This window comes from Ceratosolen solmsi, unplaced genomic scaffold (assembly GCF_000503995.2).
Source record: "Ceratosolen solmsi marchali unplaced genomic scaffold, CerSol_1.0 scaffold45, whole genome shotgun sequence".
Lineage (NCBI taxonomy): Eukaryota > Metazoa > Arthropoda > Insecta > Hymenoptera > Agaonidae > Ceratosolen > Ceratosolen solmsi.
The window spans coordinates 1,060,000-1,072,804 of NW_011948436.1; the positions used below are offsets into that span (position 1 = coordinate 1,060,000).

The 12,805-nt window shown below is 36.4% G+C and overlaps 1 protein-coding gene across 1 annotated transcript in view; it reads right to left on the reverse strand.

The window, feature by feature from the left end:
* Positions 1 to 655: 655 nt before the first annotated feature.
* The window catches only part of mam (neurogenic protein mastermind), a 69,413-nt gene continuing 57,263 nt past the window's right edge, over positions 656 to 12,805 (reverse strand). Inside the window, exons 6-10 of the mRNA XM_011503233.1 lie at positions 3,544 to 4,032; positions 2,970 to 3,150; positions 2,527 to 2,886; positions 1,820 to 2,083; positions 656 to 1,226 (exon numbers count right to left, since the gene is read on the reverse strand). Coding sequence (XP_011501535.1) covers positions 979 to 1,226; positions 1,820 to 2,083; positions 2,527 to 2,886; positions 2,970 to 3,150; positions 3,544 to 4,032 — 1,542 coding nt within the window. The 3' untranslated portion in view covers positions 656 to 978. The remainder of the gene's footprint in view (positions 1,227 to 1,819; positions 2,084 to 2,526; positions 2,887 to 2,969; positions 3,151 to 3,543; positions 4,033 to 12,805) is intronic.

Below are 12,805 nucleotides of genomic sequence, written 5' to 3' on the forward strand. Positions count from 1 at the left end.
CTTTTGCATATCAACTGGAGAATTGATATCTTTGGAAGAGAAGAAATCAATTAATCTATGAATAGCGAGCACTGTATCCGAAGTCTCTTGTGGGACATTGAAACTTGTTGATTTCATCGGATAGCCGCTCACCTAGCGAGTTTTTGATTCTGTTACATAGGAAGGTCTTGCTTCCATTAAAAGCCAAAATGAGAGTTATGCCAACGTTGAACACAACTTTACGTTAAGCATGCTTTGTAAGCGTCTATTATAAAAAAAAAAAAAAAAAAAAAAAAAAAAAAAAAAAAAATTCGCACATCCTTACGATATGGCAGACAGGTATTTAATCATCGACGCTCGAGGGTCGGATAAATTTGGAGTACGAGATAAATCTTCGGATATGGATTACTCGCGTATCCTTATTATTAAGCACATAATTGTAGAAAGGAATACGTAAATCTGAGCAGCTGGTTCATGCTAGCTCATATGCCTAGCCACACACGAGAGTACACGCGCACACCACCACGAAGTTTATAACAATTCTAGGTGACGGGGTATCCGTATATATAGCTAAGTTATGAAATTACGTATTCCTATTCTTGAGTTGTTTGGTGTTCGCCGGTGACGGCGACAAATACGGATTATTTTTTTGCAGGACGCACTCGAAACTCGACCGATGGCAAACACGTTCGCATTTTCATCTCCTGCATGGATGCAGACGTGCCCCAACCTCTTAGATATGTGGATCAAGATTATACAAATTATTCTCATTATCATGAATATATGTATAGTTGACTACAATCGGATATAACAATCATTGTAAATAGTCCGTATTTTGCTGTCAGCGGTTCGCAGTCGCAGTTTGTATAGGTCCCCCCGTCTTTGCATTATCCTTGCATGAATTCGCCTCTCTCTCTCTCTCTCTCTCTCTCTTTCTGTATGTGCATACTTGAACTTGCGCGGGAGCTAGGTAACGGAGGCCTCACTCAACATTGCCCTTTACAGAATCGAGTCAAGATTAAAGCCAGAATCAAGAGAGTTGAGGAGTTCTTGGGGATTGAAATTTGATGCGTCGCCCGATTGCAGATTGTCCAAAAAGTCGAAACCTAGGTCAGTGGCATTGACCGACGAATCCGTTTGCTGCTGTTGTTGTTGCGGTTGCGGAGGCGGTTGAACCTGCGTCTGTAATGCGCCGCGCGCACTTGGATTACCCGTGCCGTACTGTTGGTGGGGGTGCATCGGAGTACCTGCGAAGCCCGTAAGAAAATATGCCACGATTGTAACAACATTTATCACTGTACTCGCATTAATTAATTCAAGGATAGGTTGAGTTATATTTTCTACAAACATATTATATAGCAATTAATTTGCCGATCAACGCGACTCCTGCGATCAACCGAGCGTTCCGACAATTTATATTGTAAAAAAATTATTTTTTTCTCTACTATAATTGACAATTACAATTATATCGACTGTCCCGAATGTTGAATAATTGCATTGAAAAATTATTCAATATCACCAGGTAAAAACAGAAAACAAAAAACAAAAAACAAAAACAAAAATAAACCAAAAACCTTTATGTCTAATTTATTTAATTACTTTCTTTTTTTTAACAATGCTTTTTTTACGAGAAAAAAAAAAAAAAAAAAAAAAAAATTAATAATAATAATTCGCAGATTAGGAATATAATGTACAAGATTCTTAAATGGAAAGTTGAAAAATAATTCGAGCACCTTTATAGGCGCCTTAACAAATGGAAAAGGTAAAAATACTCGAATAATGTCATGTCGGGGGAAATTGGCGAGAAATTTCAATGGAACGAAATAAGTGGTCAATTTACCAGTTCCAGCACCCGAAGCAACGACAACCGTACTAACGGATTGTGTTTGCGACATTTGCAATTGCATTCCCATTTGATTATTAGCTTGCTGTTGCTGCTGGTGTTGTTGTTGCTGTTGCGACACGACAATTTGTTGCTGTAATGCAGCATTTGTCATCCCGGCACCAGTCATTACTCCACCACCTTGGGAACGCAACAATTGTTGATGCTGCATTTGTGCCGCGCTCATTTGAATCCCACCTCCACCACCCATTCCAAAGCCGCCTATAAAAATCACACATTTATTTTACCTCCCTCTCCAATCTTCCATCCAACTTAAGCATTATTATTAATAGTGATCACTTTATGCATAAACCATTGCCAGCCAGCCAGTCGGCCTTATGACAAGGGGATGTGCTTTAGTTTATTTAGTCTCATTTAATCATCGTAACATCGTAACATATTCAAATTACGTTTGACTAATGCAATTGTCGATTGATGAAAATTATGCATGTGACGGTTTGCCTTATTATGGAGTTTAGTTAAATCAATGCGCTTTCCCATATATATAATTCACATAGCCACATAATTTCATAAATTATCGCTCGATAAAATCCAAAAAACTCGAATGGCACAAGATTTCGGGGATGGAAGGGTGGAGGGGGGGGGGGGGTTAGCGGAAAATAGGAGGTGAAAAAATTAGGGAAATGGTACCGTCGTGGGCGTACCTTGATGGTGTTGTTGCTGCTGTTGCTGCATGAAAATATGCTGCCAGTTTTGGGTATTTCCGCGAGAGGCGATACCGTTGCCGAGAGTATCCGGTGGTCCGATGTTGATGTTCGGCGGCCGTTGGTTATTCGTCCTTGGATATCCCAGCCTCTGTTGCATCTGATGCATACCTCCGATTGCGCTCATACCGCCACCCGCAACCGCATTAGGACCCGGAGCGAGTCCAACACCGACCGCTCCCACGCCTCCGACGCTCCCAACGCCACCAACCGCTCCGACTCCACCGCCACCCATGTACATTGGATTGGTAGTAGCGTGCATCGCCGTTTGCTGGGCAATTTGAGGTCTCATCATCGGACCTGCAACCGGCATCGCTGGATTAAGGCGTTGTCACGAACTTCAAGCCCATCGATTTCGTTCGCCTCCTTTGATCCCAACTTACCCGATGGAGGCATTGGCTGCTGGGTAACTCGTCGCATCGTCGCCGCATTAGCGAACCTTGACTGCTGACTCATGCCGATGCCTGCGTGCATTAGCTGTGCCTGGGCCGCTTTATACTCCGGTGGCGGAGGCCTTACGATTCCGCCCCCCATACTTGCCGACATGTGTTGCTGCTGCTGATGCTGTTGTTGCTGAAGCTGCTGCTGCTGCTGCTGCTGCTGTTGCTGCTGCTGCTGTTGTTGCTGCTGCTGCTGATGCTGGTGCTGCTGCTGTTGGTGCTGTTGCTGCTGTTGCTGGTGCTGCTGCATCGCCTGCGGTTGACAAACGACCGGTACTATTAGTTTTTTTTTTTTTTTTGCGCGATAGGCCTCCCGACGAAACTAGCCGGCTTCTTACACCTTACACCTACGTGTAATAAGTGTCACTACCGAATCGATTTGCGTGGGAAACGAGGCTTGAAGTAGCTAACTAGAGTCGATCGGCCGGATTAAAGTTTACTGGATTGCGCAAAATCAATGAGAGCCGGACCTGTTGCGCGGTGAAGCGGAGTGGAGTAGGGGGCTCGCTCGACTTACCTGCTGCTGGGCACGTAGCATCTGCTGCTGCTGGAGTAGCTTGGCATGCTGCTCGGACACTTGGGTATTCGGCACCTGCTGCTGCTGCTGTTGGGCGGCCTGGGCAGCGGCCTGGGCAGCGGCCTGCTGCTGCCCTGGATGGGGGCGTTGCGTCGTCGGCGGCGGGGCCGACGGTGGGGGCTGCTGCTGCTGCTGCTGCTGCGGGGGTACCGCCCCGCCGGCCCCAGGTCCAGCCGCGGCTCGCTGCCTTAGGCTTTGCTGGGTAAAGTTTATCGTTTGAGATTGCGAGACCGTGCAGTAGGCCTCGTTAGGCCCTACGGAAACACCCTGTTGCTGTTGTTGCTGTTGCTGCTGCTGCTGCTGTTGCTGCTGTTGCTGCTGCTGTTGCTGCTGCTGCTGCTGGCTGAAGTACATACCCTGCTGGGCAGCTACGGTGACGTTGCCGGGTTTTAAGTCGCTTGTCAGCTGCATGTGCTGGCCCGCGGACACCTACAACGTTCAATTTGCATTCTTGAAATATGAAAACAGCTTCTTATGAAATTAAATATTTCAAATGTAATAGAATGCATGCTTTCCTTTATTCTTTTAATCGCTCGATTATCATCAAATTGTACACTTTGTTGATAAAAAATCATAAATTATATAAGTGATGTTTATCCTTAGATATTGTTTGGTTGTAACGTTATTTAAGCGGTTGGCTATTTATTATATGAAAATAGTAGAAAATGATCGGTTGCAATGGTTAATATATACATTTTTAAATCCTTTTGTTCCAAAATCATGAACAATTGTTCATTGGTTATTTCGTCATCAAGCGTGGTGGGTAGTGTCAAAACTTTAGTGTCACTATCAATTAAACTTATGCTCATTGCACGAAAATCTTTTCTCTTATATGCAAAATTTGAATCGTCGATTTAATTTCAATTTACAGTTTCATAACTGTTTTTATCATAAAGTATGTTAATATGGTTGAAATCAAATTTTCAAGTCTTGTGACTTAAGTGTAACTTAAAAGAAAAGAAAATTGAATTTTTTTATTTCAGCAGCAGTTGTTATACGCGTGTAAAAGACATTTTGCTACAATGAATTTCATTTCGATTCTTCGTTCACATTGAAAATAACGAAGTAGTCTGTAATCCATCTATTTTTCTCTTCTTTTTTAAGAAAGTTTTCTCAACATGTTTAATAATATTATTAAATATTTTCTATCTCTTTCAATTACTGAATGAGTGAAGCTCATTCAATTACGCTATAGTAATTAATTTTAAGATTACATTCAACGATAAATCTTAATAAACTATTGAAAATCATTATATATAAAATATAAAAAAAAAATATTATTTTTACAAGTAGACTAATACCAACTTCATTTTTATTACTAATTATATTACATAACAATTTAGCACATTTTTAGTAATAAAAATCAATAATAATCACAAACTACTTTCCGAGACAGAATTATTTATAATCAATAATAAATTATCAATAATAAAGTCTCGTTTTTGGTAAACTTTTCATACTATTAATAATTGTGCTATTAGTACTTCAATTATATAAAACTATCATATCACTACTAAATGCCTCTCTTATTACTTTTACATCTTTGAAAGACTCATAGGTTTGTTATTCAAGCAAATAAAAATAAAGAAAAAATCTAATAAACATATAAAAATATAATAAGTCATTTTAAATAGAATTTTCGTAATGAGATCTAAAAATATTAAAAGAGAAAAACATGTTAAGCAACCATATTACTTTTTTTAAACATGTCTGACATGATCCGTATATTTTCTACTTCTAATATAATATGAATATGTAAATTTTTTCCGAAAGTTCGTGATTGCGTATGTTTTTATGGTAGTTTATTCAGCCGTCTGATTGACTGACATATCTTATTTAAATTCATATTTTCTAAAAGTCTACTATTATAATAGTTTAAAAAGTTTTATGCACGAAGGTAATCTCCTTCTTAATAAGTCTTCTCTCACTGCCTAATTTCCCTAATTACAGTGGATTATAAAATTGCAAATCACAAGATCTACTTTCAACTTTCAAATTGCATTATCGTAAATTTCCATTCATCTAATTAAGAAAAACTTTTGAATATTTTCGAAATTTTCTTCAAATCTAATTGTCAAACTTAATGAATTAAACAAATTATTTTCCAGCTCAACCCTTGCATTCTTTATACCTATGCACTATTACTTGAAAAAGAAAAAAAAAAGGAATATAGCCTTCGTGACAATATTTAGGCTATTGTAACAAAAGGCCTAAAAGGCCATCGAGTGAAGGTGAGAAAAAACAGGGATAAGGGCTCTCGAATATCGATTGCTCATGGATCAAGGGCTTCGCCACGCTTCTTTTTCACTTGTCGCTCGCTGTACATACAAATACGGTGCCGTGGTCTGGAAGCGACCGGGGGTGGGGGTGGGGGGAGGAGGAGGAGGAGGAGAGAAGAATCTTAATAGTGCGCAAGTAGTTACATGATTAGAAGCAGCAATTAATTCACATGGTGGAGAGATTTCGATGGACTCTAGAAGGGAGGAATACAAATAAATGAATAGATGATTTTCCGCGTGGTTACGACACAAAAGCCAGGGTAAGGATTCGATGCCTTGCCGTTGGTGCTACCGTCTCCTTACCTCGGCATGCGCGTCTGGATTCGCCCACTTCGACTGGATCGATTCCTGTTTGCTCCTGTCGCAGTTTATGCGCCGCTTCAGCGCCTCTCGGACCCCAAAACCGATATAACTGTTCCACTCCTGCCCATTTCGGCAAATTACATGAGTTAGAGACGAGGGCACATATATAATAAAAATTCAACGGGCGCTCAATAATAAAGTCAAATATTATTCACATAATTTCGATCTATTCTTCCTTAAAAAAAATGAACCTCCCCGCTCCACCTTCTCACATCGCCACCTTCCAGTTTTTAATTCATTTTTCTACCTACTTTGTGTAGTTCCTACCTCTCTTCCTTTCTTCTTTCCTTTTTTTTCCCCCCACTTTCTTATCGCTACAACATTCATTGTAACTGAAAAATTGCTAACAACTATATTCTATTTATGTAAAATTTACATTAAATTTGCATCAATATTTATGCAAAAATCTTTAGGTAATATATTGATACATATATTTTATTACATTTTTCTGAGCAGCATTTATAAAATAATTTATTATTATTATTATTATTATTATTATTATTATTATTATTTTGTAGGTTTAACACAATAATAAATATCCATCAACTTAAATGATTCCATGAGTGTTAAATGTACATTCGTTATAATCAACGTAATTGTATTAGAATTATTCTTGTTATTACTGAATTTTTAAAATAAATTATACTAATATATATTTATATATGTTATTATTAATCCTGCATAATATTTTACGATTAATTTAAAATAATTGCTGCTGCTATAACTAAATATTCATTTTTTGAAAAGCTTCTTCAATACTATTTATATATTATATTATATATACTATTACACTATATATTATATACGATTTATATATTTTTCTTCTTTTTGTTTCCTTTTTAATATAAAATTGTACCTACGCAAAAATAAAGTAATAAGTATGCTTTCTAAAAATTTCTTCATTTATTGTTAAATATTTTTAACAATATTCATGTGTCGAGAAAAACTAAAAAGCAAATACAAGACTATAATAAGATTTACTTCATTTTTTTTTAATAAATAAATCCTATGAATAAAAAAGGGCTATTCCAGCATTTATTCGAAAAAAAAAATCTGGATTTATACAGAAGTAAAAATAAGACGAGTTGATTCGGAAGAGGGAGATAAAAGTCATGAAAATCTACTTTATACAGACGGAGGCTCGCGTTATGTGTACCAATAGCTGTCATCATAGAGGTCAACTACTTTTCTTCTAACCATATTACCGTATCTCTATCTCTTCTCTGCCGCATTCTCCTTGCACTCTCTTTTTTTACTCTCGCGCTGATGGATGTGCGCGTATAGTAAGTAGTGTATCGACCGTACTAAAGAATAGAAACTGACGATTTAATCCTGTGATGCGATAGCTATTATACTTTGAACTATTAAACTATAGAAAGGGAGCGAGTCTTCGATACAACTGCTCACTAAGTGCACCGTAGCCGAAGTGGAGATTTATTTAATTATCCTTAAATAAATAAAAAAAATAACACGAAAAAAAACATTTAGAAAAAAAAAAAAGATATATGTAATGCTCAGATTTTACAAGTCTCGAATAAGTAAATTATATACCGTCGCGTATGAGCGGGAGGCTCATTATTAATGACGACATTCAGCTTGCGTATACTCCAATTCTATCACGCACCGCCAATCGACTTGAAATTTGGTGCAGCAGCTTCTGGAGCAATGACATTCTCTAATACAGAAATAGACTTATACATAATAAATCAACCTCCAGGGCTCGTATAGTGTGATACGAAATATGTGCTGAGCAGGAGTGGAGGACCTCACCGCTACCTACATTTCGTGGCGCAGTACTAAACGCGCAAGCGCCTCTAATATTTCAGTGGCGAAAGCCATAGAACGATGGAGGCGGAGTCAGTAATCCTAATGAATGAAGGAGATGAGAAGCTACTTTTCTGTATTAACCTATCGTCCTTTAATAATAAAAGGAAAAATGTAACTTTCTTCGGAATAAGTGCTTTCGCGTAATTAAGGAAGTAACCGAGTGCTTGATCTTTAATTACCATCGATCGATTAGATTGGAAATGAGAGGAGGAGTCCTTACTGACTATTCTCGACGAAAAAATAAAGATTCTTCGAGCGAACATATTCATTTCGAGTGTAATAAAGAGGGTAAATGCGACGAGGAGGAAAAGTAATCGATTGTCAGTAGGGTAGGAAGCCTTGATTCGATACGTCAGTCAGTCTGACGTATATGTATATATGCTTGGGAGCAAGTACAACTTGATGCTTGGTGATGTAGCGGCCGCATATATTACGACAATGTTTCGATCGCTCAAGATGGTATGGTTGAAGCCATTGCGCCAACCGCTACTGCAAGGACGTATTTATTTCTCTCAAGCATCAAGTAAATTTCGCAAATTATTTTTATGATGCGCACTATCGTTTCGCACGATCGAGCGAGCATCAGTCACATTAAAATATCGGACTTTGGTGGAAAAATTAAATGGTAATTAATGCTATTGATAACATGCGTCGCGTAAAATAGATGCGAGAAATTGACGTAAAGTGACAGATTTTACAAGTCATGTATTCAAATAAAAATTCGAGTGCGCCAGCCTATCGCGAGCAACTGTTCAGTGCGAAAATATTGAACGAGGACGTACCTCGTGTTAGTTATATTTTAGAAAATGGAAAAAGCGGTTCAAGAAATTGAGGAAACCCATGGAATATCAATTTTCCCAAAAACAACAAACACATCGGCTCTAACTCGATTACAACATACAGACACGAAATTATTGTGCAGTTTTTTTTCCATAAAAAGTTATTTACAAAAATTATATATATATATATATATGTATCACATGTCAAATTCATGTATTATTTTTCAAATCTTCTATGACAATGAGAACATTCGACTCTATCTAAGCATAAAACTTTACAACTCATTTCTCCCAAAGTTCTTTATAATGTAAACGTCAATGTAGATATTTTCGAAGTAGAACAACCCCGATTAATAAAAAAGATTAAGTTTAGCCCAGAAATATGTTACATTTATGCATAAAAGCTTAAAAATATAGTTTTTAAATTATTAAATTTAATTTGGACTGAAAATAACATTACGAAAGACAATATCTTATTTTGAAAACACCAAACTTGATAAGCAACAATAAAATTGATTTAAAAGTTCCGGTCGAAACTACAATGTTGCCTTAAAGCTTAATGAAAATAGAAATCGAAATTTCCAGGCTATAATGCTTTATTCATCAGATTTTATTTCATCCAAAGCCAGCACACGAACTATTCATCTTTCTATATTAGTAAGGCAATCGAGCCCGTTAAATTTTACGAAAAAATACCAAGCTTAAAACTTAATTTATAAATTCGTTACATCTTATTTACTTTCATATTATAATTATGAATAAATTAATAATGCTCTTTTTATTAATCATGTTTTTTGAAAAATATCGATTGACAAGTCAACGATGACCTTAAGAAACAAAATAAAAACTAGAATGTAGCACGTAGAAAAAGCAATTACCTATAATTGGCTAAATGGCTCGCCAGAAAAACACGACGCAAATCGCATTATAAATATTTTGATGTTTATTACGCGAAGAAGCCATGGACTACAAATATTAATTATTACAATTAAGAATCTCAATACAAATCGAATAATGCCTGGATTTTTATGGATTTTAAGAGACAGTTTAGCTAAATGTATTTACATTTATAAAATCATCGTTTTTCCGCACGATCAAGACAATAATAGGATAAATATAAACATAAACATAATAATTTGAATAAAACGCATCCGTGATTTTCTTATCATTTTGTAAAAATTTGTTTACAACTAAATTGACGGTAAAATTAATGAAAAATAATGTGCTTTTAAGAATTGCGTAGAAAATATACCGACCGAATCACTTCCATTAAACATCATTAATTCAATATTTAAAAATAGTACATTAAAGTCGTTACAATATTGCAATATAGAAAATAAAAAATGAGATAAAGAAACAATATACCGAGCTACGGTATAGCCTATCTGATTGTAATTAATAATTCTTTTTTAGCAACTAGCATAGATCGAGTTAAGATGAATTATCATCGCGCTTCACCTTTATCGGTTGAACTTGTACGTAAAAAAAGCATTTTTTACGTTTTTATTCTTTCTTTTTTTAATTTATTCTTTATAGAATACAAATCGGATATTATAAGCATTTTGGATTAAGCTCTTGTATATAGACATAATAGTTGTTTCAAACAAAAACAAAAACAAAACAAAAAAATTACTATTGTCCTAAAATCGATGAACAAAGGCTAATTTAATAATAAAAAGTTTGTCAATTCAATTTCCAGGCAATGGTAAGAGGGTTTAATGTGGAATCGAATAAATCGTAGCTAACAGAGAGAATGAAATTTTAAGCTTCTAAATGCTATTATCACGCGCTGGCTAATGCGTGCTTAGGATTTCTTAATGAAAAACGAGAAATGGAGAAAGAGAAACGAAAATGGAAAATCGGTTCGACCCCAAGGCGGTAAGTTCAAAGTCTTTCTGTTTTATCAGTGTTCTAACATGCCGACGAGTCCGCCCGCGCCGTATAGTGTACCAAATGAGCCCGAAGCTAAACTCGGTTAGCTGTACGCTTCCTGTTGCGGTACTGCGTTCTATTAGCATGACGCGACTTTAGCTTGGATTTGATTGGCTTGATGGTATTGTGATCGTCTTTTGGGATAATAATTCGAGTCTATCCGGATCACATTTTCCCGCGCATGCCCCATAATGACGATCCCCCGTACAATGATGGCGTTTCTTATAAATGATCTCTAGCTGTTTAATGAAAGAGTTGCTTCGATCGCAATATTTCGGGATTAAAGCTGCTTGACATATCAAATTTTTATTCCAATGCTTCGGTAATAAAAATCACTATGTAATACGTATAAGAGCCCGACACTTAGCTTACGTAATAAATCAACAGTTATAATGTTGTAAAATAATATTAGTAATTCATTTTTACCATTAGCATTTTCAAGGATTGATCAAAACATTGGTGCAACATAATGGATTAAGTGCATTAAAGTTCGCAGCCGAATGATAAATTCAACAACATTTTTCGCGCTCTCAATTTTTCTCAAGCTCGCGATTAATTTGAATTATAATCAAGTCATATATTATATTAAGATTTTAGGTTATATTGGGACAATTAATTGATAAATATCAAAATTGGGATGGATTAACAATTGTACAGCAAGTAGTTTATGGCGATAAAGTTGTGCGTTCAAGTAAAATTGAAACGATGTTGAAATCAAGGTGAAGGCATTATTTGCAATTTGGATGGCTCGACTAAATGGTGAATAAAATATCAAGGTAATTGAGAAAAATTTGCGAAGAAAATAGTTAATTTCGATTAATCGATTTTATATGCCGTTGGCGCTAGTACAAAACATGATGCATAAATAGCAATAAGCGTCCTTGGTCGTTGGGCAGCAGAGTTCAAAGCTTACCTTATTGCCAAGATATTATCTAATGGACCGTTTGCCGAATTATTGTTTAAATTAGTATGGTAAGTCCATTGTATAATGTGTGAATTCTAAAACGTGTGCACACATAGTTAACAGATCTCAAATTTTCTTTTCTTTTCAGTTTTTTCATCTTATTTTTTTCGTTTGTTTCTTGCTTTCTTTTCTTTTTCGTTTGAAAATAACATAATACTATACAATTAAGAAACATCGCACGACTAAAGATTTTAACGTATATCGTTTAGGAACTTCGACACATGTCTATTCTAACGATCGTATTTTATATTATTAAACGTTTCTTTGTCGAATTCTATATCTCAAGCTCATCACTTTTATTTTTTTTTTTTTTTTAAATCAGAAATCAAGCAAATATTATCTTCAAAAATTTACGTAAAAAAAAAAAAAAAAAAGTTTTAAAAGTATATTTGGCTTGAAAATAGTGAATGACGACATCGAATGAGTCGAAAGACATATATACGCGTCACAACGAGCCCGAACTTGTAGTGTTTTAATTTGAAGTCCGAGACTATTTTTAAGCAACGTACGTTTATCTGGACTGAATCAAGTATATGGTTATGGGTTCCAGAAGGAGCCCGCTGAATTCGATTTGTATACATTTATAACGCAGCTGTCCGTATTACGAACTGGAGTCCCCAACCGAAAAATACAGCGCCACTAAATAACGCGTATTCGCTAATTAAGCGAGGGCTATTAGCTATGTATTAGCTATTATTATAAGATTGTCAATACACCCAAGTCTTCGACACGGCTGAAAAAATTCTCGTTAACGTCGTATAAAAGACACAAGAAGATTGAAACACGATAGCCCTGGCAAATTTTCCACGCCTTATTGTCCTCAACTTGGCCAAAGACACAAGCTCATCCGGATAAGCGTTGTAAGGACTGCCCAGTGTATAAATAAATAATAATCTATCGGAATATTGCATAATGAGTATCCGCCGGAGGTGGGGTGGCAGGGGGGGGGGGAGGCTAGGCGCTCTCTCAAGGTACCAAGGTATTTCGTACGGTCGAATGAATATTGCCAAACACATAAATACAAATGAGAATTTTGTAAGCCCCACGCGCCACCAGAA